Raw genomic sequence first — 25,210 nt, 5'->3', positions numbered from 1 at the left:
GCCCCACGTTGGGTGTAGAGATCACTTTAAAAAAATGGATCAGGGGGCGCCTGGGTGGCTCAGTCAGTTAAGTGTCCGACTTCGGCTCGGGTCATGATCTGGCGGTTTGTGAGTTCGAGCCCCGCATGAGGCTCTGTGCTGACAGCTCAGAGCCTGGAGCCTAGTTCAGATTCTGTGTCTCCTCCTTTCTCTGCTCCTCCCATGCTCATGCTCTATCTCTCTCCGTGTCTCTCAATAATAAATAAACGTTAAGAAAAGAAAAAATTAAAAAAAAAATGGATCAAAGGCCTAAATGTTAAGGGCTGAAACGAAAAACCCTTAGAAGAAAACAAAGTCATAAATCTTTCTAAAAAGTGTATTTCTTTATTTTGAGAGAGCAGAAGGCAGGCATGTGTGACTGGAGACTGACCACCCAGGCCAGACTGGAGATGAGACCAGGAAGGGAAGGGCCACACCCCTTAGCAGATCCTCTGAAGGGCTTGAGTAGGGGAGAGGCCTGGGGTATGTTTTTAAAAGATCACTTTGGCTACGACATAAAGGGATTGTGGAGGGAAGGGGTGGGAGTAGGGAGGCCAGCCAGGAGCCACGTTTAGTGGGTTAGAGAAATCTAGTGCTGGCTGGGTTTGGTGGGTTTAGGGTCTGTCTTGGAGGCAAGGCTCCTGATCCATCCTTCCTTCCTTCCTTCCTTCCTTCCTTCCTTCCTTCCTTCCTTCCTTCCCTCCTTCCTTCCTTCCTTCCTTCCTTCCTTCCTTCCTTCCTTCCCCTTCCTTCCTTCCTTCTCCTTCCTTCCTTCCTTCCTTCCTTCCTTCCTTCTCCTTCCTTCCTTCCTTCTCCTTCCTTCCTTCTCCTTCCTTCCTTCCTTCTCCTTCCTTCCTTCCTTCTCCTTCCTTCCTTCCTTCTCCTTCCTTCCTTCCTTCCTTCCTTCCTTCCTTCCTTCCTTCCCCTTCCTTCCTTCCTTCTCCTTCCTTCCTTCCTTCTCCTTCCTTCCTTCCTTCTCCTTCCTTCCTTCCTTCCTTCCTTCCTTCCTTCCTTCCTTCCTTCCTTCCCCTTCCTTCCTTCCTTCTCCTTCCTTCCTTCTCCTTCCTTCCTTCCTTCCTTCCTTCTCCTTCCTTCCTTCCTTCTCCTTCCTTCCTTCCTTCTCCTTCCTTCCTTCTCCTTCCTTCCTTCCTTCTCCTTCCTTCCTTCCTTCCTTCCTTCTCCTTCCTTCCTTCCTTCCTTCCTTCTCCTTCCTTCCTTCCTTCTCCTTCCTTCCTTCTCCTTCCTTCCTTCCTTCCCTCATATCGCATTTTTTATTTTTTTTAAATGTTTATTTATTTTTGAGACAGAGAGAGACAGAGCATGAACGGGGGAAGGTCAGAGAGAGAGGGAGACACAGAATCCGAAACAGGCTCCAGGCTCTGAGCTCTCAGTACAGAGCCTGACGCAGGGCTCGAACTCACAGACTGTGAGATCATGACCTGAGCTCAAACTCACAGACCGTGAGATCATGACCTGAGCTGAAGTTGGATGCCCAACCGGCTGAGCCACCCAGGCGCCCCATTATATTGCTTTTTAAAAGATCTACTTAAAATTCAAGGAAGCAAATGCTTCTTTGGATAGGTTAGCCTCAAATAGCCCCACTGTTAAGTTTGCAATATAGATCTGACTTCAGGATAGATGTTTTTCAGCGTCGCTTCATCATGGTGTTCAGTATGAAAGCTTTCCAAGTGTGTCGTCTTCTTTTTTTTTTTAATTTTTAACCTGATCCTTTCTAATGGATGGGCCAAGGAGTATGAGGAAAAAGAGGAATCAGGATTGAGTCCCGAGTTTCGAGCTTACTGAATTAGATGCCTGGTGGAGCTTAAGCTAACTGAAACACGGAAGCAGGTTGGAGAGAACACGCAGGTCCATTTGTTGCCCGTGTTTTGTCTGAAATAGACATATTTCCCAAAGAAAGTGCTGGCAAGGACATGGGAAATTGGAGCTCTTACACACAGCTGCTGGCGGGACCATAAAATGGTGCAGTCACTTTGAAAAACAGTCTGGCAGTCCCTCAAAATATGAAACAGTTGCCATATGACCTAGTATTTCCACACTTTGGTTTATACCCCCACCCCAATTAAAAACATATGTTCACACAAAGACTTGTACACAAATGTTGACGGCAGCACTATCACAATAGCTAAACAGGGTAAATAACTCAATGTCCATCAACTGGTCGATGGTCAACATGTGGCCCATCCATACAACGAAATATTATTTGTCCATAAAAAGGAATGAACCTGGATGAATCTTAAAAACATGACGCCAAGCGAAAGGAGCCAGACATCAAAGACCACATGTTGTATGATTTCACTTACATGAAACGTCCAGAACAGACAAATCCATAGAGACAGAAAGCCAATTAGTGGCTGCCAGGGGCTGGGGAGAGAGACTTCTAATGGGTATGAAGTTTCCTTTTAGGGGAATCAAAGTGTTCTGGAACCAGAGAGAGGTGACGGCTGCACAACTTCGTAAACACTCAACACCACTAAATTGGGCAATTTAAAAAGATGGATTTTAAGGTATGTGGATGACACCTCAACTGACAACAAGTCAGTAGGGGCGCCTGGGTGGCTGAGTGGGTTAAGGGTCCAAATCTTAATTGCGGCTCAGGTCGTCATCTCACAGTTCGTGGGACTGAGCCCTGCATTGGGCTCTGCCGTGACACCATGGAGCCCGCTTGGGATTCTCTCCCTCTGTCTCTGCCCCTCCCCTGCTCTCACACAAGCGCTCTCTCTCAAGATACACAAACATTTAAACAAAACAAAACAGTAGGAGTTGGCCAGGCATGCAGCGGACGAACAATGGTTCAGGCACAAGAGACAGCAGGTGCAAAGGCACCGAAGGGAGACGCAAGCTGGGAATGACGACTCGCGGTGGAAAGAAAAGAGCCTATAGGATGGCAAGCTCCGGCCAGGGAGCCTGGACTCTTTCCCAAAGCGAGGGAGACCCTCAGAGGGTAGGAGGCAAGGTCCCAGCCCACAGCTACCTCTCCTTGGAAGCCTCTCGTGTCCTCAACTCCCCCTCCTTCACACGGCCTCTCTGGCACGGCTTCTCCCTCCTTGTCCCTCACACACCACTGCTCGACCCCACGTGCCGATGCCGGACCAGGACGAGTCTCTTCCCACGTCACAGGGACGGACATCCCCTCCGTACACATCCTGCCGGGGCCCCTCCGTGAAGGGGAGGCTTGAGGCCACAGATCGCCTCCTGATCCCAGCTCTTCCTCCCAGACTTAACCCCGGTTCCTGGGGCAGGGCGGGGGTGGGGAGAGGGCGTCCCAGACCGACTCGTCTCATCCGGCATAAACAGTACAAAGCTCTCAAGCCATGAAACGTCGTGGAGGGTGCCTGAGTGGAGCTTCATCCGGCTAAGTGGAAGAAGCTGGTCTGGAAAGGCTATATACATTGCGTGATTCCAAGCGCGTGACCTGGAAAAAAGCAAGACTATGGAGACGGGGAAAAGATCGGCGGTCGCCAGGGGTTGGGATAGGAGGGGCGGAGGGACGGAGCACCGGGGACGTCTAGGGCAGAGAAACTAGGATACTATCACAACGGGTGCACGCATTTTTGAAACCCACAGAATGCACAACACGGAGTGAACGCTAACATAAACCGTAGGCTTGAGAGAAGAATGCACGGACACAAGGCCCATCAACCCTAACAAATGCAGGGTGGTGATACAAGATGTTAATGGTAAGAGAGACAGGGGGCGGGGTGACAAGAGTATATAGGAACTCTGTACTTTCCACTTTTTTTTTTTAATAAACCTGACGTTGCCCCAATAAATAAAGTTTATTATTAATTAAAAAGACAGACACAGAGCCTGACGCAGGATTATTTTCTTGTCAGCTCGGAGGGAGCGTCTTACCCTTCTGGGACTCACAAGCTTTGGACCAAGAAAGGTCCTGCTGGTCCGCTTTCGCACCGGGAGCTGCTGGCATTGACTCCATTCCCCTGCTTGTACCTCAGTTTCCTCACCTGTACAATGGGGACCACGGCGGTTGAGGTCTCGCGGCACGTTATACGGGATGCAGTTGTTTGGTCAGCACACCAGGGGCGCTGCACCCCCAGAGGCAGGATCCTTCCCCCGCCTTCTTCTCCTGGCCGGCTGTGGGCATCCAAGGACAGCCCCACCCATCGATGGTTCGTTCATTCTTGAGCCAACCAGGGCCTGATCCGTCCCCAGGGCCGCCGCTCAGTGCACCCACCCAGCAAATGCCCAGTCACCACAAACCTTTCCTCCTCTGTCCCCTGAAGCGGAGACGAGCTGAGACAGATGTTAGAATACTGGAGGAACAGCGGAAGTTGGGGCTACGTGGATAGACCCTGGCGCTGGATGTCCTGGATTAGAATGCCAGCTCCAACAGCCACCTCTGCAGCTCTCACTCAGAGCTACGGCCACGCCGGGCACCCGCCAGAACCTACAGGCACCTCCTCTGGGACCGGGGCCGGCGCAGGGCTTCGTGAGGCCCCAGAGGCTGCAGGGAGGCAGTGAGAACACTAACCCGAGGCCCCAGAGGCCGTGCCGATGGGCTTACAGGCAACAGGGGACAGCAAGAAAAAGCCGTGTGTCTGGCTCTTGCCTAGTGAACATGAGCTCCCCAGCGAAAGTCCTGCCTTCTGAAACTCCGAAAGCGTTCTGTGCCACATGGGGACAGACAGTAAATAACTGGGATTCAGGCACTGGACACTCTGCAGGTTTATTTCTTCAATTCAACTAGGAAACAAAACCTTGGTGCTTGGAAAGGCCCATGCGCAACAGCACTGGCCCCAGTGTTTGAGGGGCTGTATGCTACTGCAGAATTGGGGGGCGGGACGGACAGTCTGAGTGGCCAGGAGTCCGGGATGAGTCCGAGATGAGCCACCAATGAGGCCGACCACCAACACGAGGTCTGAACTGTCACCAACAAAGCCACTGGGGATATTCAACGGGCTGGAACTTCCAAGGCCCCGAAGTCCATCTCAGACACCACCCCCAGGCGGGAGACCTCCCCCTACACCACCGCTGCCACTCCTGTGGGTCCCACCAGCAGCGGCGTCAGATGGGGACCCCCTAGAGTCCTCTGCCAGGGTGAGTGTCTGGATGGTGAGCCGAACAGCCACCCAGCGCAGTCTTCAAGGCTCCTCTAGCAAGAGCTCCGTGGAGGCACCTAAAAGGAGACATCTGGGCAGGGGCAATGTCTAAGGGGTCACAGTCAATTGTGGAAGCTTCCGGGCATCAGGAAGGGCAGACGGGGGACAGGAGGGAGGCCCACCAAAGACGGTTAAGTGCAAAAGGCAACTGGCCCAGCCTGGGAGAGATTTCTAGCTGGCCTGGAGGTCCCTTGACAATGACCCCCCCTGACCCCCAGGTGGGCGGGGCAAACCACGTGGATCCTCTGCTCGGGAAGGGTGATAGAGGGTCTGTCTGGAGCTCAGACTGGCCTGTGACGCCCTGGGGCCCAGCAGCCTGGGGAGGCGCGGACTGTCGCTCCTTAAGGCACAGCTGAGACTCGGGAGGCTGAGAAGCTCCGCTCTGGGTCCATGACCCAGCAGGGAGGACAGCTGGGCCCTGCATGCCCGCAGATCTCAGGAGAGAGCAGGGGAAAAGAAAGAGGGAAGAGGTGTGGGCATACGGGACAGCGGGGAGGCTGAGAAGCAGGGAGGAGAGAGACGCACAGAGCCACAGGCACGGGAACTCAGGCAGGAGACAGCCCCGAGGAGGAGAGAGGAGAGAGAGGGTAGCAGAGCCGTGGGCTCTTCCTGGGTGCTGCTGAACACCAGGGTGGCCCCACCTGGCATGGCTGGGCCAGCCCCCCAGCCTCCCTGGCAGGGCCGGGCTGGGAGTCTCCAGTGGGCGGAGGAGGAGCGTCAGAGGGCAAAGGCACCCGAGCAGATGCGAGTATAGACACTCTGGTCGAGGGGCAGGTAGTGGCCCTGCTTCAGGTCCAGGAAGAAGAGCCGGTCCGAGGTCTGGCGTGGGTCAAAGCCCTCATGCTGCAGCCGAGTCTTCTGGATCTTGAAGGTGCCTGTAGGGGTGAGGATGGGGATACTCAGCAAGGGGGTTCCAGGGACCCCCAACTCACCATCCTCTCCTACACCTCCAGGCTTCTGCACAGGCCATCCCCTCGGCTGGAAACAGTCTTCCTCATTTTGTCTGCCTGATTCTCCTTTGCCCTTCAGAGCCTGACTTCATGCCTCCTCCTCCAGGGAGGCCTCCCTGACTACCCCCATCACAGCCGCATACTCTGTGTACTCCCTGCCTGGTCACACAGACAGCCCCGAGACCAAAGCAGGGCTGAGTCTGTCACACGGTAGGTCAGGGGGCAGCAGCCTGTAGCCGAGGGCCAAATATGGCCCATCACCTGTTTTGTAAATAGTTTCATTGGCATGAAGCTATGCCTACCCATTTACACATTGTCTAGGACAGCTTTTATACCACAGAGCCAGAGGTGTATGGGACAGAGACTGCATGGCCCCAAAACTAAAAATATTTACTATCCGGTCCTTTAAGGAAAAGTTTGCACTCCCTACAATGAACAAGTAAAGGAAGGTTTCATGAAAGATAAGCCTAGGAGCACCTGGGTGGCTCAGTTGGTTAAGCATCTGACTTTGGCTCAGCTCATGCTCTTGAGGTTCATGGGTTCAAGCCCTATATCGGCCTCTCTACTGTCAGCACAGAGTGCTCTTTAGATCCTCTGTCCCGCTCTCCTTGTGCCCCTTCCTTGCTCTCTCTGTCTCTCTCTCTCTCTCTCTCAAAAGTAAATAAACATTGGGGCGCCTGGGTGGCTCAGTCAGTTGAGCATCTGACTTCGGCTCAAGTCATGATCTCACAGTTCGTGAGTTCCAGCCCCGCGTCGGGCTCTGTGCTGATGGCTCGGAGCCTGGAGCCTGTTTCGGATTCTGTGTCTGTCTCCCTCTCTCTGCCCCTTCCCTGCTCATGCTCTGCCTCTGTCTCTCAAAAATGAACAAACGCTAAAATAAATGTTTTTTTTTAAAGTAAATAAACATTAAAAAAAAAAAAGATAAAGCTAAGGGTTCGGGCTAGTAGGAAAAAATGGACGATGGATACCTCTATGCTTTAGAGTTGAGGTGTCTTGTTCTAAATAAAACTTCAAAAGCATAAACCATAACATTAAAAAAAGGGGGGGTAAGTTTGTATCAAAATTAAGGGCTTCTTTTCAACAAAAGCCCCATAAACAAGGTTAACGGTTCGACTCCCCAAATAGAAGACTTCTGATGTCCGAAACTGCTACGGAATTAACATCTGGACGATTAGGAGAAACTCTCACAAATCGAAAAGAAAAAGACAGCAAGGCTATACAAAGATGGGCAAAAGATACAAACAGGCAATTTACAGAAGCAGGAAACCTCCTAGATAACAAGATGATTTGCTCAAAGTTCCTAGTCACCAGAAAAAATGCAGGAAATGGAAGAAATGCCCCAAACACTGCAGAATGCCTAGTGGGGGTAGGATCGAGGAATGGAAATAAATAACGATGCTAATAACACAAGAGAAAGGCCCTGCGTGAGCCCACCGTGCCTGCTGGCCACGAACCATCGTGTCAGACTTGGCACAAGGATCTGAACCAGGACAAATAAGCAAATGGTTGTTGAACCAAAAGACAGATGGACGGACAGACGGAGAGGCGAGAGGCCGCACCTGTAGTGTCCACTTGGGGCAGGAGGCGTAGGAAGATGGGCCGGGCATAGGGCGCCAGCACCTTCTGCAGCTCTTGGTACAGCACATTGGGGCTCAGCTGGCCGTGGGGGTCCGCGATGGCCGCCATGCCCGCTTTGCCCTCTACTCCTGGAGATAGAGGTTTCACTGAGAACACCCCACCTTTTGTGCCGCCGCAGGACTGAATACACCCTCAGACAGAGGCCCCTGGTCTCTGATCTCTAGTCCCTTCCATCTGAGATAACGCTTGCTGAAGCAGCAATCATTATTCTTATTGAGCTTTTGCTGTACTCGCTGCAACTCTGAGACAGTCGCTTTCACGATCCCATGTACTGGATAAGGAAACCGAGGGGTTATCATCCAGGAGGGGTAACTCCAGCTCCAGTGCCCCGACGCAGGTTGCTATGCGCAGTTATCCGAGCTGAGCACTGCCCAAGAGCACCTGTACCTCCAAGCTCATGCAGGTTGGGCTCCTCTGGGGCTGCCATACCCTAGGACCACCCCCACAAACCCAGCTTGCCTGGCACAGCCACCCCGTACACAGCCACATCTGTCTGGCCCAGCAGGCGGCTGAGCACGCCCTCCACCTCAGTAGTGGAGACATTCTCCCCACGCCAGCGGAAGGTGTCCCCGCCACGGTCCCGGAAGTACATGTAGCCCAGCTCATCCATCACCAGCACGTCACCTGGCAGAGGGGAGGAGGAGAGGTAAGATGGTGGCCCGCCATCCCCACAGCCAGCCCCCAGGATCTTCGCACCTGAGAGGTAGGCGCTGTCGCCCTTGCGGAAGACACTGTGGGCGATCTTCTTGCTGGTGGCGCTCTCGCTGATGTAGCCATCGAAGCGACGCAGCGGGTCCTGCTGGTTGATCTGGCCCACGAGGAGGCCAGGCTCCCCTGGAGAGGAGGCCACCCTCAGGCTGCGCTGGGTGGGCAGGGGGCGGGGGCCCCGGCTCCCCAGGGGACTGGGCAGGGCCTGGCTCACCGGCCTGACACGGGATGCAGAGGCCCTGGGCATCCCGCAATAGTTCCATGGTGTCCTCGTTGACCTTCACCAGCCGGATGGGGTACACGTGGGGCAAGATACGGCTGTTAAAGCCACAGGAGCCGACCTGGGATGGGGCGAGCCACGTCGGTGAGGACCCCGTGGGGCATGGTGTCCCCCCCCACTGACACCTTGCCTCTCCTGCCCCAGGGCCTGGAATTAGCACGCCGTGTCCCTGAACTCTGTGGCCTTGGGCGATCCGAAAAAGGGGGCATTGAGGGCAGTGCCGCCTTCCCAGGACTCATGCCCCTCCTCCCATCTCCCCGGCCTCCTTTGGCCATCATCTCGTGAGGAGACCTGCTGACTGGTCACCACTTCCTGGTCCCTAAAACCCTCTATGCTGGCAGGAAGTGGATGCCTGGGGTAACCCCGGAGCCACGTGGGGACACTGGCAGAGCTTCTGCCCGCTCCCCGCTGCATGCCACCTTGCCTGGCTCAGTCCAGTGAGCACAAATCCCTGTCTAATGGGTCTGTGCTGCCGTGTGCTGTTGGGTACGTCTGTTACGGCAGCAGCTGGTGTTAATGCAGCCCAGAGTGTCTTCGACAGACATGCACGGTGGGGGCAGTGCCTTGTTCTCAGGTCCGGAGGACCCAAAACAGAGACAGACAGCAAACAAATCACTGCCCCTCCGGTGCTTGCTTTACTGTTATTCTCATTAGCGGTGCCTGGCTTAGGATGGGAGGAGTTCGATAAGGCAGCAGGGTCCTGCTAAGGCAGGACGGAAACATTAACTGCGAATCATAAAAGCAACCGCAGAGAGCTTGCAACCTGGGGGTGCCGCGCTGAGCTCGTGATTACGTTGGGTGATTAGAACAGGCCCAGTGGGCTGTCCTCCCCACGTACAGAGGAGGAAGCCAAGGCCCAAGGAGTCTGAGTGACTTACCCGGTAGGAGGGGATGGGCACCCCAACCCTGGCCCCTGGATCCCCCAGAGTCCCGCTCTCCCCTGGCCACCTCCACAGGTGCAAACAGAAAAGGCTGAGCCCTTTGCCCAAGGCACACATGGCCTCACCGAGGACTTGAATTCAGGGGCACCGTCAAGCCACCAACTGTGCATGCCGGAAGAGGGACCCCCCGCGCGCCCTGGCAGTCCCAGGCGCCCCTCCCGCCCCGCCACCTCCCCTGCCCTGTGCCGCCTGGCCGGGCCCTCCCAGCGGATCAGGCTGCTCTGGGAGAACGCGGGGCCGGGGAGGCAGAGGTAGCAGCGATCCCGGAAGGTCAGAGCCTGCCCCGCGCCGCCCCACCGCCGCCCACCTTCCCGTCCACGTTGGCGATGCTGCAGTTACACTCGGTGGCTCCATAGAACTCGCCGATCTGGCGCACGCCGAAGCGCTCGGTGAACTCCTCCCAGATGGCGGGCCGCAGCCCGTTGCCCACGGCCAGGCGCACGCGGTGCCGCCCCTCGGCCTCGCGCACCGGCTGCTTCAGCAGGTAGCGGCAGATCTCCCCGATGTACTGGACCACCTGGGGGCGGGAGAGGGGGGGGAAGCGAGGGTTGGGCGGCCACGCTGGGCCCCAGCCCCGGAGCCACCCCTCCAACCTGGGCGCTGGGAACAAAGCGCTCTTAAAGGGCGATGGTAACAAAACAGCCCAGGCCGTTTACGCCTGCCCCTCGCCCGAATCCACGCCAGGGGCAGGGGCCGAGAGGATGCGGTCAGCGTCCCCCATGCCCCTCCGCGCTCCGTCCATCCCCACACTGCCTCTCTGACCCGAACCTCAGCGCCCCGCCCCCCCTCCGCAGGGCTCCTTCCCTCCCCGTCTCAAGGGTCCACCCCCGGGGGTGGGGGGGGGTGGGGGTGAGTCATCTCCCAGATACCCCAGGTGCCTTCAAGTCCTTATCTGAGGTTTGACTTCCTAAGGATTACCCCCATCACCACCACCAGCAACTTTACTAGGGGTCACAGACAGTAAGTAACCGGACCAAAGCTGGTAAGTGATAGTGCTTGATTTGAATCTGGGCATCGCCGCCGGAGTATGAACGAAACAGTTACACGCTCAGGATGAAGCGCCAAGTTGATCATTACAGCTCCAAAGTGTTCACAGCGTCCCCTCACCAACAGGATAAAGTCCAAATTTCTGCCAGTGGTCAATTCCCTTCGCTCCCCCCCCCCCCCCCCGCCCTCACTGCCTCCCTCCTTCCCTTTCGCACCAACACCCTGTGCCACACAGGGCTCCTCCTCAGGGCCTTTGCACATGCTGTGCCCGCTGCCTGGAGCGAAAATCCTTCCCCAGGGATGCATCTGGGTCCCCAGGGTTTGGGCCAAATATCACTGCCGCGGAGAGGCATTCCCTGCACAGTGCTTGTTGAATCCCTGATGAATAAACACATGTGCTGAGTATTCTACCGCCAAACACAGAGCTCATCCGTTCAATTCTCCCAACACTCCACGCGGGACAGGAAGGCATGAGATTCACAGAGGGAAACGGCCTGTCCAAGATCATCAGCTGCTGGACACGAGGCAAGCCCAGGATGGGGCAAGGTCAGAGCCTGAAGGTGGGGAGTTCTCTCCCTCGGTCCCTAGGCTCAGGTCAGTGCTTTTGCCGGGGGCCCAGCCCACGCCAACCTAAGACACAGCGGGGCCAACCAGCCCAGTCCGTCCCCAGCTAGTAATTGGTTCAAGGGTGAGCACATGACCAGAATTAGGCCAATGAGAATCAGCCCCAGACTGTTGCTACCTGAGCTGCTGAAAACCTGCCAGAAGGAACAGGGCTAAGAAGGAAGCTGCACACCTAGGAAAGAGAAAAACAGAAATGGACACAGACAGAGCACCTCCTGGATCAGGTCGTGCCTGAAGCTGTCCAGCTCTCAGCTGTCCTCTTCAGGCCAGGGGAGGGACAACCCAGCCACGACTGAGGCAGCGGAGGGAGACAATGACACCGTCCCCCCAACCCCCAACCATGGCCCTGAGTCTGTGTCACGCTGAAAGCAAACAGCTGATCTTTACCTCTGCCTGGACCCCGGGACAGACCCAGGGCTGAAGGGAAGACAACTCAGGTCAGCTCAGAGAGGCAGACATCAGATGGCCTATGCCAACACCTCCAGCCTGCACGGGGGCACCTAGATAGAGGCTGGGAGCAGATCATCGACCAGGGACCCTGCTACAACTCCCCCCGCGTCAGGGTGCCCACTCACCCCAGTGGGCAGGGAGAGACACAGGCACCACACATTCAGCCCCCCCAGGGATGAGGAGGGGTGGAGTCACCTGTCCCCTGCCCGTCTGTTGCTACACAGCGAAGAAAGTGGGGTTCTAATGTTTATTTATTTTTGAGAGAGAGACAGAGACAGAGACAGAGCGTGAGCAGGGGAGGGGCAGAGACAGAGGGAGACACAGAATCCGAAGCAGGCTCCAGGCTCCGAGCTGTCAGTGCAGAGCCCGACGCGAGGCTCGAACCCACGAACAGGGAGATCATGACACGAGCCGAAATCGAATGCTTAACCAGCTGAGCCACCCAGGAGCCCCGGAAGTGGGGCTCTAAATGACAGCCCGCTGCCTCCCCTGAGGACGGATGGACTGTTGTTTGGGCCTGGGGCCACCGCTGCAAGTAAACAGCAGCCAAGCAGTTTCCCTGTCCAACAGCCAAGGGATGGGATTTCCGAACCCAAATGCATGCACTTGTTTTGTCAATGTCCTTGTTAAACCTCTGAGTCCTTGACCTCTGAGGATTCCGTCCTCTATTCCTTAAAGAGCCCCTCAGTGTTTAGCACGTACCTTCTTTTAGACACAGAAATTCCCCTTCTTAGAAACAGACTACCAAGGGTCCAGAGATGGTGAATGATGCCCGATGCAGCACGGCATGTCAAGGACAAAGAGGGGGACCACCTGACACCATGGGCCTCCCAGTGGGAGGGCACAGCACCACTGACAAGGAATCCTTGCCAAAAAAGTTGAACTTGAAGCTGATCAAATATCTAGACCAGGAGTTCTCAACCACAGGCAATTCTGTCCCCCCAGAACACTTGGCAACATCTGGATGCATTTTGAACGGTCACGACTGGGGGTGGGGGGGATGCGTGGGATGCTCTTGGCCTCTAGTGATGTCAGGTCAGGAATGCCTGTCAATATCCTGCAGTGCACAGGATGGCCCCCAGAGCAGAGACTGATCCAGCCCCAAATATCCCAAGCATCACGGTGGAGAAACACTGTGCTGGACCCAACAACTCCCAATGGACAGGAAATGCCAGGGACAGAGGAACACGTTAAGAGACACTGTCTCCAGATCGGGAAAACACTACAGGAGAAGCAACTTCCTTTCTTCAGTAAATACACACAAGATGGGGGAAAAAAAAGAAACAAGAGGTTCCTACAGATGAACGGATTCCCATGAGACACATCGACGGTGGAAATGCGTGGGTCTCCTCTAAAAACGGATTTTGTCCGCATTCTAGAAACAGGGGAAAGACCACCTTTTTGACAAGGCGAGTCCCTGGGGATTGAGCTGCTGCCGGGATTCCTGATGACACTGCGGGGGTCACTGTCACTTTCTGGCTGTGATGGCAGTGCTGAGCTTACAGGGTTTTTTTTCTTTTCTTGTTGTATTCACGTATACCTAAAATTGACCATCTGAAGCACTTTTAAGTGCACAGCTCGGTAGTATTAAGTACATTCACACTGGGAGCCAGCCATCACCATCTACAGGAACTCCTTTCCTCTTGGAGAACTGAGACTCTGTCCCCACTGGACGCTGGGTCCCCACCCCCTCCCCCTCCGGCAGCCCCGTTGGCTTCCATGTTTCAGCCCTTGTAAATAGTGCTGCTGTGAACCTTTGTGTGCAAATATCTCTTGGAGACCCTGCTTTCACGTCTTTTGTTCTAGAAACAGCCCTCACCAGACACAAAAAGCCACACAGTATCTGATCCCACTTACAAGAAAGGTCCAGGACAGGCAAATCCATAAAGATAGAGAGCAAATTAGTGGCTACCCCAGGCACGGGGGGGGGGGGGGGGGGGGGGCGGGGAACGGGGCTGGGGAATGACTGCTGATACCGGGTTTTCCTTCGGGCGTGATGGAAATGTTCTGGAATTAGAGGTGATGGTTACACAACATGGTGAATGCACTAAGGGTCACTAACTGTCCGCTTTAAAAATGGTTTATTTCGGGGCGCCTGGGTGGCTCAGTCGGTTGGACGTCCGACTTCGGCTCAGGTCATGATCTCGCGGTCTGTGAGTTCGAGCCCCGCGTCGGGCTCTGTGCTGACAGCTCAGAGCCTGGAGCCTGTTTCAAATTCTGTGTCTCCCTCTTTCTCTGACCCTCCCCTGTTCATGCTCTGTCTCTCCCTGTCTCAAAAATGAATAAATGTTAAAAAAAAAAATTAAAAAAAAGGTTTATTTCATACAAATTTTGCCTCAAAAGCAAAACAGTCCTCATCTTTCAGAGGTTTTCCAGAAACATCGATGTAGGAAACACACTGCTCTCTGGGGGTTGTTTCACAATGATGCTGAAGGAGGGATGTGGGTGGGGCTAGAGGGGGCAGGATGGGGTGTTTGAAGGCCCCTGGGGCCAGTGACAGGTGCAAAAGAGAAAATCCTCCTTAGTGAAATCAGGTACTGATGTAGGTCTTTCCCCAAAGCAAAGCACTGTCACTGGAACTTTCAGAAAGCGGTGGGGGGTGATCTGTATTCACAAGATGCCAACCCAGAGTCCCCACCCTGCCTAGCTGTGTGACCTGGGCAGCTGGCCTAACCTCTCTGGGCCCCACCCATCCAAGGTGAGGTGGGCACCTGCCAACTTGCCAGTCCCTGGACACATCCCATTCTCTCCTCTCCTCACCCCTTCTTCCTGGAGGCAGGTAATAGCACCTGTATTTCTATTTTCATCAGGACACTGAAATCTGAAGCCTGGTTTCCTCTCAACGCGGAGGGGAGAAGAGAGGGAGGACCGGGTCCTAGCGCCACCCCCCCTCATTTTCTACAGGACTGTGGATGTCCTCACCCCACCTGAGCCCCACACCTTGTGGCCTTAACCAGCGCAGGGCGGTGACTGCACCCACAGGCCTCATTTCCTGCAGCCACCAGCAGGGAAGGCTGCTGGGGCCCAGGGCAGCGCGTTAGAGAACTCAGGCAGCCTGGCCCCAATTCCAGATGCGTTACAGGCCTCAATTTCCCCACCTGCACAATGGACTCTGCGATGCCTCTGCCCACTCTCAAGCAGTCCTAAGATTCCATGGAGTTTGCATGTCGAAGTAAGGTTAGCCTGGGGCTGACACGGAGCACGTGCTCAAGAAGCACGGGCCACCTTCCTGTCCCCCTCCGGGCCCTGGAGAACAGGGGGTCGGGGGAGTGGCTGCCCCACAGCGGAGGACCTGCAGGTGGAGGGCGGGGCAGCGCGCGGGAGGGGCGGGGCCTGACCGTGCAGTTGTACTTGACGCAGTCATCCCAGAAGCGGCTGGCTGAGAACTTCTTGCGGAGGACCACCGTCAGCCCGTAGAGGAGACACTGCCCCACGCCCATGATGTTGCCTGCAGAGGGCGGGCTCGGTGAGGGGTCCCCAGTCCCTGCCCCACCCCCGCCCGGCCTGCCCACAGTACCTGCCGTGTGGTACAGGGGCAGGCAGTCATAGAGCACGTCTGCCACCTGCATGCTGTAGGCGTAGTGGCCGAAGGCTGCGATGCGGTAGTACCTGCGGGGGGGGTGGGGGCAGGGAGTGCAGGGGCTGGGGCTTATGTCCTCCAAGGTATGGGAGTGGGGGTAATCTTTGGCGGGGGAGGGGACACAGCAGGGACCCAGGCAGAGCCAGCCCAGCTCACAGCGGGGCTGGGCGGGAGACGAACCTGCAGCCCCGTAATTGACGTAATTGCCTTGCCGGTGGGGCTAGGTGCCAGGAGGAATACAAGAGAGCAGGGACACGGAGGCGACAGCCAGAGAGGTGTGGGGAGGTGACACACGAGCTGAGATCTGGTGAGAAAGGGCTATGGGGGCTGAGCTAAAGAGCGCCCTGGTGGAGAGCGCAGCCTGTGCAAGGGCCCGGAGGGCAGAAGGGCCCTGGCCGAGTTGAGGAAGCATAATGAGCTGAGAGGGCACGAGGGAGGGGTGGAGAGGAGGAAAATGAGAATTGGCAGGGGGCGCGCAACGCGGGCATGGATTTTACTCTGAGGGCCAAGGCAGGTACAGGGAAGTCCGGCACGGGGGGGGGGGGGCGGTCTGGTTTAGGATTTGAGACCCTCCCGCGGACGGAGCGGCAGTGTCCTGAGATGGGCCGTGCGTCTTCCGCGGGGTGAAGACAGAAATGTCCCCAAGATCCCAACAAGAGCGGAGGGAAGGGGTCGGCCGTAGAGGCGAGCGGGAGTCACTCTCCAAAGCGGGGGTGATGCCCACGGGCCCCCCTCACCTGCTGTGCACTACAATGGCGGCCTTGGGCAGCCCCGTGGTCCCCGACGTGTAGATGTAGAAGAGTCGATCTGCAGGAGACGCATGTGTTGGGGTCCGAGGATGAGGGGGTGGGGGGCGGGGGGCACTGGCAGCGGAAGGAAGGCGGGTGTCCCGTGCCAGCCTCACCATCCATTCCCTTGTCAGGGGGCTGTGCCAGGGGGGCGGTGGAGGCCTCCTTCAGCAACGGGTCCAGGAGTCGGGCGTCCGGCAGGATGCCCTCAGGCCCCAGTTCTCCAGAGCAGAACTTGAGCAGACTCTTCCCCAGCTGTCCGCTCACCTCGGCCACCGCTGTAGCCCAGAACAGACGTCACGGTCAAGGGCGGCCTGGGATGTACCACGCCATCTCGCCGCCCCCGCCCCCCGGAAGGCCCCAGGCACCCCCCCCCTCAGGATGCCAGCTGCGCCCGGCCTCACCTGCTGCCAGCTCCCCTCCGAAGATGAGCGCCTTGGCACCCGAGGTGCCCAGGCAGAAGGCCAGGGGCTCCCGCCGCAGGTTCACATTGAGCAGCGCGGCTTCCACGCCCGCCTTGGCCAGGCCCAGCCACAGCCCCACGAACTCGGGCCGGCCCTCCAGGAGGATGGCCACCACGTCACCTGGAGTGAAGCCCAGCCGGCAGAAGAGGTTGGCCACGGCATTGGAGTAGGCGTCCAGCTGCGCAAAGGTCCAGCACACGCCGCTGCCCGCGTCCACCAGCGCCAGGCGGTCAGGCTGCCTCTGTGCCACCACCTGGAAGATCCGTGGGATGGTGTGGCGGGCACGCTGGTGCCGCCGCAGCTCCAGGCGCACGCGGATCAGCACAGAGAGGCCGCTGGGAGGGGGAAGGGAGGAGCCGGCGTCACTGGGTGCCCCGCCCGGCCTCCAGGAGACCTCCCCAAGCCTCAGCATCTCCATCTGGAGAAAGCAGAGGGAAAGGTCCCTGCACCTCCGAGGACGGCGAAGCTTCGATAAGGACGCTTTGGTTGCTGGGTCTCTCGGGGGACTGAGAGCGTGAGAAGGGCTGTTGACCAGGCAACGCGCAAGTACCACAGACCATCCTTGTTTCTCTCTTCTGGGACGTCCAGAGCCTCCCGCAGTCCCCACGAGCACCTGCAGCCTGGACTCCTCACGCTCCACCCACCCGAGCCTGGGGTCCTCGTCATCTCCTCCAGGAAGCCTTCCGGGGCTCGGCCCCTGCCCTGCGCCCACTGCTCCCCCATCAAAGCGGAGAGTCCCCCAAACGGGGCCAGGCTGGGGCAGACACCGGCTGGGCTCAGGGAATGCTCTCTTGTTCACCTTGGGAAACCTCCCCATCCTCTGTGCTCCCCCACCAAAGCCCCTGTGCGGAGCCACTCGGTCATGGGTCTGTTCCCCCCGCCCCTGGGTCGTGAGCCCCCCGGGGAAGTCACATCCGCACCGGCCGCATGCCCGGTACGTACTAGGTCCATTCACAAAGAGGCCGGACTGTGTTCGTGTCTCCCAACCTGGAACTCGAGGTAGCGGCCAACACAAAGGCAGATTCTTCCACTCACCTCCCAAATGATGAGCACCTACTGGGTGCCAGGTCCACGATGGGCGAGACAGACCCAGCGGTAACCCAGACCTAACCCTTCTCCCCCTCCATCTTCCTTCCGCTCCTTCTCCTTTTCCTACCCCTTGCTCACTCACTCCAGCCACAGGGCCCTTCTTGCTGTTTCCCGGAAGACACCACCTGGCATGCTCCCACCCCAGGGCCTTTGCATGCGCTATGCCCCCTGCCTGGACCACTCTTCTGCCAACATCCACGCGGCTCCTCCCCCACTTCCCTTAGGTCGTGGCTCAAATGACACCCATCTGTTACTGACCACCCCCCTGTCTCCCCCTCTCTGGTCCCTGCTTTGTTGCGCTTATCAACACAGGACTTATATTGTCAAATGCCAGACCTACCATCTTGCCCCTGGGCTATCTCTTTCTGCTCTAGGTGACAGGAACTTCTGTCTGCTTTGCTCTAGGGCCTGGAGAGACAGCAGCGGAGACAGATCAAGGCCCCACTCTCCTGGAGCGCAGTGAGCCTGCCACAAGCAATCCCACAGGACAGTCTTGGAGGGAGAGAGAGGCGTCTGGAGCTCCCGGGCCGGGCCTGAACCCCACAGCCCACGAGAGCAGCCTGAGCCTGGCAAGATCTTCGGTGAGAGGAGAGGCCGCCACACGTGAGCACGGTCTCAGGGCAAGGCCACACTGAGAAGGGGCGCAGGCATAGGGACAGCTGTGAGGAGGCTGCTCCCCAACCGGTTCCCTCTGGGTGCCCGCCCTGTTACTCTCAGGGTGACGACGGCCTCCAGGTAGATGAACACCCCTAATCGGAGAGCCCTGCTCATCGAAGCCCCTGTTCCCGCCGCAGGTTAACATCGAGCAGTGTGGCTTCCACACCCGCCTTGGCCAGGCCCAGCCACAGCCCCGCGAACTCAGGCCGGCACTCCAGGAGGATGGCCACCACGTCACCAGGGGAGGTAACCAGGGGAAGCGACATCTGCATCTGATCAGGAGCCTGGCACATAGTAGGTGCTCAGTAAACAGAGGTTGAAGGGCTGCTTTCAAGCCCCTGACCCTGGAGCCCAGCATCCCGCCCCTCCCTGGCGACCAGTGCAGAGGCCCAGATTTCTTCAGGGCCCCAGACCTGAGCACCTACTTTGCACAGGCGAAGCTGATCGGGATCAGGTGTGAGAAGTCAGATCGGTGGAGGAAGGGGACGGGGGCTGGGGTGGCCAGGGATACTGATGGCAAAGGGGCAGGAGTCATCTTGTGGGGAGATGGGAACGTTCCAGGACCTTTGCCCGTGCGGTTCCCACTGTTGAAACATTCTGCCCCAGAGCCCCTCCCCCCTCCCCATCAGGGTTCCTACACATCCTTTACCTCTCAGCTCCAATGTCCCCTGCCTGGAGAGGTCTCCCCAGCCCTGCCCAGCGTGGATCACTATATGGCTGTTTGAAAACACGCTTGCAAATTCTTTGACAGTCGTCCCTTCAAAAGGCAGGTCAGGTCCTATTTTCCCCACCCCTCAGGAGTGGGCAGACTCAGGGACTCGCTTCTAATGAAGAGAATGGGGCGATAGTCATGCTGTGTGATTTCCGCGACTGGGGCTCAGAGACAGCACCTCTCCTCCAGGCACGCGGATGTTCTCACACTCTTTCTGGACAGTGGACCTCGGAACCCAGCGCTGAGTTGTAAGGATAGGAGGCCAAGACCACATGGAGAGGCCACGTATAGGGGTTCTAACAACATGTCTGAGTGAACAGAGCTTTGGGTAATTCTGGCCCCGGATCCTGAATCTTCCACCTGAGGCTCCAGACACAGCAGAGCAGATAAGATGGTGACATCTTGGCGACATCTGAATTCCTGACCCACAGAAGTCACAGGAAAGGATACTGATCATTGTCTTAAGCCTCTAGGTTCTGGGGTAATTTGTTACACAGCCATGGAACTGACGGGTAACTGATACACTCCCAGGCCCTGTTTCACTCCTTCCGAGCCGGTCATCACACTCTAAACCCGTCATCTTCCTTTACCGATTTCCTGAACTTTTTGTTAATTTCTACGAGAGCGAGCACCCAGTTTGCCTCTCTGTTGTGTCCGGGGATACGGTTCCGGGACGAAGCACAGGACCTGGAACGTAAGGACGATGCTGGTATATCCTGTGGGCGGACTCAAATGCAGCCCCGCCTCTTTTGCCTGCGCACAACTGTACTTGTTTGAAGAGCGTCCCCCCAAATTCGTGTCCACCGGAAACCTCAGACCGTGACCTTCTTTGGAAGTAGGGTGTCTGCAGATGTAATTAAGGGAAGTATGAGATGAGGTCATCCTGGCTCCCCAGCGGGACCTAAGTCCAATGACAGGTGTCTTTTTTTTTTAATGCCTAAAAACAATTTTTTTTAAATGTTCATTTACTTTTTGAGAGAGGCAGAGACAGAGCGTGAGTGGGGGAGGGGCAGAGGGAGAGGGAGAGGGAGAAACAGGATCCCACGCAGGCTCTAGGCTCTGAGCTATCAGCACCGAGCCCGAGATCGTGACCTGAGCTGAAGCCGGACGCTCAACCGACTGAGCCACCCAGGCGCCCCCAGGTGTCTTTTTAAGAGAGAACACACAAACACAGGGGAGGAGACGTGGGGAGACAGAGGCAGAGACTGGAGCGACCTGGTCACAAGTCGCGCGATACCCGGAGCCCTCAGAAGATACCCGGAGCCCTCAGAAGCGCAGCCCAGAGGGAGGAAAAAGCGGCCTGGAGTTCATGGCCTTAGTTCAAATCCTGCTCCACCGCCTACCTCTCTGCAGGCCTCAGTTTCCTTACTTGGAATATCAGGAGACTGAACCCAACAACCTCCAAGGTGTTCTCCATCCAGCTCAACGAAGTGCCAGTCCTGCCACTGCCTTATTTACAAGCAGGAAGTGGGGCCCAGAGCAGCAATTCTCAGCCTATTGGGTGTGAAGTGTGTTAAGTGCCCAACCAAGAAGAAGGGCTAAACCAGAAGGGATCCATTGTTACTCTGCCCGGAGACATCCCGCCTCTGGGCTTTGTAAGTATTCTTCTACCTGAGTGCTCTTCCGTTCCCCAGGTCATGGCAAGGGTGGCCCCTCTCATCTGCCCACTTGTGCAGGGTGCCCTAAGCACCCTGGTTCAAGGAGTCCCTCGCTATCCCCGCCTCGCCCCTACATGTTCGATCCTTCCGGTCACTGTCTGATGTTTCATCGTTTCCTTCTCGGTTATTCTCTTCCCTCACTAGGCTGTGGGCTCCAGAGGACGGGAGAAGTATCTGGCACGTTCACAGCAGGTCACGGTGAACATGGCGTCCCCCCAAGCCCAGATGGGGTGTGGCTCCCAGGAGGTCCTTGGGGATGGATGGAACAAATGACAGTGGCCAGAATCTGACCATCTCACCAGCCCGGCCTGGCCCCCACCAGCACACAACGGGACCCGGGCCCTAGTCAGCTCTTCGTGGTTTCCTGGGTCTGCTCTGGGCCAGGCCCCACTCCCTGCATAATGGGGTGAATGGTGGTCCTCAAAAGATAGACCCAATTCCTGGCCCCCAGAACTTGTGAACGTGACCACATGTGGAAAAAGGGCCTTTGCAGGGTCTTTGCTCAGGATACTCCTCTGCTCAGTGTTCAAAGCCCTGGAAATCTGGCTCTGTCTGCTGACCCCCTTGGCTCCTTGAACTCCAACATTGCCCGGCCCATACACCTCCCTGCAACACATCAGCCCCTTTCCCACAATCCCTGCACCATGGGACATGGCAGTCCCGTGTTCCCTTTCCTCTACCCAGAGAAGCTGTCACTGGCATGTGATGGCTGGAACCACAGCAGGCAGCATGAGAGCATGAGGGTACCCGGCTGGAGATGCCAAGCCTTTGCAGCAAGGATGAAAGAGCATAAAGACCGAAGGAACCTGGGTCAATGACAACACGCTGCACTGGGAACTGACCAACCTGAAGCCATCTCATGTCAAAACTCCATGTTACATGTGGTTGTAACTGTTCTTTACTGCCAATGCCACTCCTAGTTGAGATTCACGCTACTCGCAGCCAAAAACCTCCTTCGAGAGTTTAGCTCCCTGGAGGGGCTGATCCACTCGTGCACCATCCCTCCACGGAGCACCACCACGTGCTGGACATCACGACAGGGACAGGGACACCCAGGTGACTAAAGTGGGCGTGATCACTGTCCAAATGGGGTTTACAATCTAAGGAGGGGAAGGGAACTCATAACCGAGGAAAAAGCGAAGAAAACCGATGATAGTTTGTTTTTACTGTTTTATTATTTATTTTTGAGAGAGAGCGGGGGGAGGGGCAGAGAGAGAGGATCCCAAGCAGACTTCGCGCTGTCAGCACAGAGCCCGACGCGGGGCTCAAACTCACGAACCGTGAGATTATGACCGGAGCGGAAATCAAGAGTGGGACACTCAACCAACTGAGCCTCCCAGGTGCCCCAATCCAATGATAGTTTTATGCTAAGTTTCCTAAAAAGGAAACAGGATGATGTGATCAAAAGCTTTATCCACAGGAAGGGCGGGGGGGGGGGTGGGGAGACCACTTTGAGGAAGCGACATTTGTGCTACATGTTAAAGAATGGGAAGGAGGGGCGCCTGGATGACTCACTCAGTTGGGCTCTTGGTTTTGGCTCCGGTCATGATCTCACGGTTCGTGGGTTCTAGCCCCGTGTCAGGCTCTGCGCTGACGTCGCGAAGATTGCTTGGGATTCTCTCTCTCTGCCCTTCCCCTGTGTGCTCTCTCTTTCAAAATAAATAAATAAACTTTAAACAATTAAAAAATGATAAAAATAAAGAACGGGAGGGAGCCAGCAGTGGGTAAAGCGCGGCCGGTAGGGGGAAAGCATTGCAGGTGGAGGGTACTGTGAGTGCAAAGGCCTGGAGGTGGGAAGGACAAGGCCAGCAGGCTAGAGAGGAGTGAGCAAAGCAGAGAGTGGGAGGAGACTGCACGGCAACAGGACTTTCTCCATGGTTCTGGATCGTTCCACCAGTTAGAAGATTGATCGTGGCAGGTTAAAGTCACCTGGGGGAAATGATACTGTTATTCATTTGTAGCTTCCAATGAGCAGAAGACGGAAAAGAGCCCAAACGATCTGTAGTATAGGAGGGGTTCGATGCCCAACCGCTGATCGTTACAACGGAAGGCTGTGGGGCCCCGACGCAGGTGGATGAGGAAGGAGCCACAAGGTGAGAAAAGTCGCGGGTGATTTCATGCAAAGGCAGCAGGCAAGTCAAACACCCAGACACTGACTGATCATTGAATTTCCCTGTTTCCCCCCAAAATAGCCAGTAAAGGGATTTTTTCTTTTCATTAATTTCTTGAGAGAGAGAGAGAGAGGGCACAAGTGAGCGAGGGACAGACAGAGAGAGAGGGAGAGTCCCATGAGGGGGAGAGAGAGGGGGAGACAGGGGGAGAGAGAGGGAGAGAGAAGGGGGGCTCAAACTCAAACCGTGAGATCATGACCTGAGCCAAAGTCAGATGCCTAACCGACTGAGCCAACCGGGTGCCCCAGTCAAGGGATTTTTTAAAAGTGTGAACACAAAATGGGGCGCCTGGGTGGCGCAGTCGGTTAAGCGTCCGACTTCAGCCAGGTCACGATCTCACGGTCTGTGAGTTCGAGCCCCGCGTCGGGCTCTGGGCTGATGGCTCGGAGCCTGGAGCCTGTTTCCGATTCTGTGTCTCCCTCTCTCTCTGCCCCTCCCCCGTTCATGCTCTGTCTCTCTCTGTCCCAAAAATAAATAAACGTTGAAAAAAAAAAAAATTTAAAAGTGTGAACACAAAGACTAGGAAAATGGGAAAGGCGGGGGTCCTTGGAGGTGGGAGAAAGCCGAATCCTGGACTCCAGCGCGAAATGGGTAGAAATCTGTCTGGGAACCAAGCCCCTACATAAAATCAGTCACGGGGATGTAACGTACCACAGGGGGACTGTAGTCAGTAAGACAGATCTTCCTGGACTTACAGTGGGGTTACACCCCAAAAAAAGCAACGTAAGTTGAAAATACCGTAAGTCAAAAATGCATTCAATACATCCAACCTAACAAACATTATAGCTGAGCCTGGCCTACCTTAAACGTGCTCAAAACACACATTGGCTCACAGTTGGGCAAAATAATCGAACACAAAGTCTATTTTCCCAAAAAAAATTTTTCTGATGTTATTTATTTTTGAAGGAGAGAGACACACAGAGGGAGGGAGGGGCAGAGGGAGAGAAGGAGGCACAGAATCCGAAGCAGGCTCCGGGCTCCAAGCTGTCAGCACAGAGCCCGACGCGGGGCTCGAACCCACGAACCGCAAGATCATGACCTGAGCCGAAGTTGGACGCTTACCCAACTGAGCCACCCAGGAGCCCCTACAAAGCCTATTTAATAAAGTGTTGAATATCTCACATAATTAACTGAATACCGTACTGAAAGCGAAAAACAGAAGGGCTGAATGGGTACAGAACGCCTGTATGCGTCGTTTACCCTCGTGATCGTGCGGCTGACTGGGAGCGGCGGCGGCTCACTGCTGGTGGCCAGGATCAGGACAGAGTCTCATACTGCCTGTCAGGCGTCTGGGAAAAAGATCCAAATTCCACATTCAAAGTACAGCTTCTACCGAATGCACATCACGTTTGCATCATCGTTAAGTCAAAAAATTGTAAGTCAAACCACTGGAAGCCAGGGAGTGTCTGTACCGTATTCCATGATGAGCCCCCAGCCTTCGTCTCCTCTGCATGGTTTCGCGCAAAGCACCCTTGGCCGGGTGACCCCATCATGAAGCTCGCAGTTGAAAAGACACCCCCCGCCCCCCATAGGCCCATGCCGAGAGCTTCTAACCAGATTTACGACCAAGGATTATCGGACCCCTGGGGATTTCCTCTACTAGGGACACAGATTCTGTGTCTCCCCTCTCTCTACCCGTCCCCTGTTCACTCTCTGTGTCTCTGTGTCTCTCAATAATAAATAAACATTAAAAAAAATTATTAAAAAAAAAGCTTTAGGGAATGAAAAAAAATCCTGGAAAATTACAGTGTGAGGGCACCACAGAATGCACAGCACACAGAGTAAACCCTAAGGGAAAAAAAGAGCTTTAGTTAATAAAAACGTTATCAAAAGGTTTCTATAGTTTTCAGGGTATACATTTTTCATCTCTTTGCTCAGGTTTATTCCTAGGTATTTTATGGGTTTTGGTGCAATTGTAAAGGGGACCAGTTCCTTGATTTCTCTTTCTGCTGCTTCATTATGGGTGTCTAGAAATGCAACGGATTTCTGTGCACTGATTTATATCCTGTGACTTTGCAAATTCATGTGTCAGTTCTAGCAGTGTTTTGGTGGAGTCTTTGGGTTTTCCCCATAGAGTACTCCTTGCTGATTTGGATACATTTTATTTCTTTGTGTTGTCTGACTGCTGAAGCTAGGGCTTCCAACACTATGCTGAATAACACTGGGGAGAGTGGACCCCCTTGTCGTGTTCCTGACCTTAGGCGGAAAGCTCTCAGTTTTTTGCCATCGAGCATGATATTAGCTGTGAGTCTTTCATATATAGCCTTTAATAATCTTGAGGTATGATCCTTCTATCCCTCCTTTCTTGAGGGTGTTTTATCAAGAAAGGATGCTGTATTTTGTCAAATGCTTTCTCT

The 25,210-nt window shown here is 55.6% G+C and overlaps 1 protein-coding gene across 2 annotated transcripts in view; it reads right to left on the bottom strand.

Moving 5' to 3' along the window:
- Positions 1-4,698: 4,698 nt before the first annotated feature.
- SLC27A1 (solute carrier family 27 member 1) overlaps positions 4,699-25,210 on the bottom strand; it is a 31,258-nt gene continuing 10,746 nt past the window's right edge. The window contains exons 2-12 of one of the 2 annotated variants that reach the window (XM_047095298.1): positions 16,507-16,901; positions 16,219-16,380; positions 16,052-16,121; positions 15,252-15,343; positions 15,073-15,182; positions 9,981-10,190; positions 8,667-8,793; positions 8,441-8,578; positions 8,204-8,368; positions 7,666-7,812; positions 4,699-6,031 (exon numbers count right to left, since the gene is read on the bottom strand). In XM_047095298.1, coding sequence (XP_046951254.1) covers positions 5,874-6,031; positions 7,666-7,812; positions 8,204-8,368; positions 8,441-8,578; positions 8,667-8,793; positions 9,981-10,190; positions 15,073-15,182; positions 15,252-15,343; positions 16,052-16,121; positions 16,219-16,380; positions 16,507-16,901 — 1,774 coding nt within the window. In that variant the 3' untranslated portion in view covers positions 4,699-5,873. Of the gene's footprint in view, positions 6,032-7,665; positions 7,813-8,203; positions 8,579-8,666; positions 8,794-9,980; positions 10,191-15,072; positions 15,183-15,251; positions 15,344-16,051; positions 16,122-16,218; positions 16,381-16,506; positions 16,902-25,210 lie in introns of both variants that reach the window. The other variant, XM_047095297.1, reaches the window with a different exon arrangement.

This window comes from Lynx rufus, unplaced genomic scaffold (genome assembly GCF_022079265.1).
Source record: "Lynx rufus isolate CCGP_SWC_20201006 ecotype Redwood Valley unplaced genomic scaffold, mLynRuf1.p SCAF_4, whole genome shotgun sequence".
Taxonomy (NCBI): Eukaryota; Metazoa; Chordata; class Mammalia; order Carnivora; family Felidae; genus Lynx; species Lynx rufus.
Note: the sequence above shows the minus strand (reverse complement) of the source record. Positions and strands in the feature narration are given on the sequence as shown.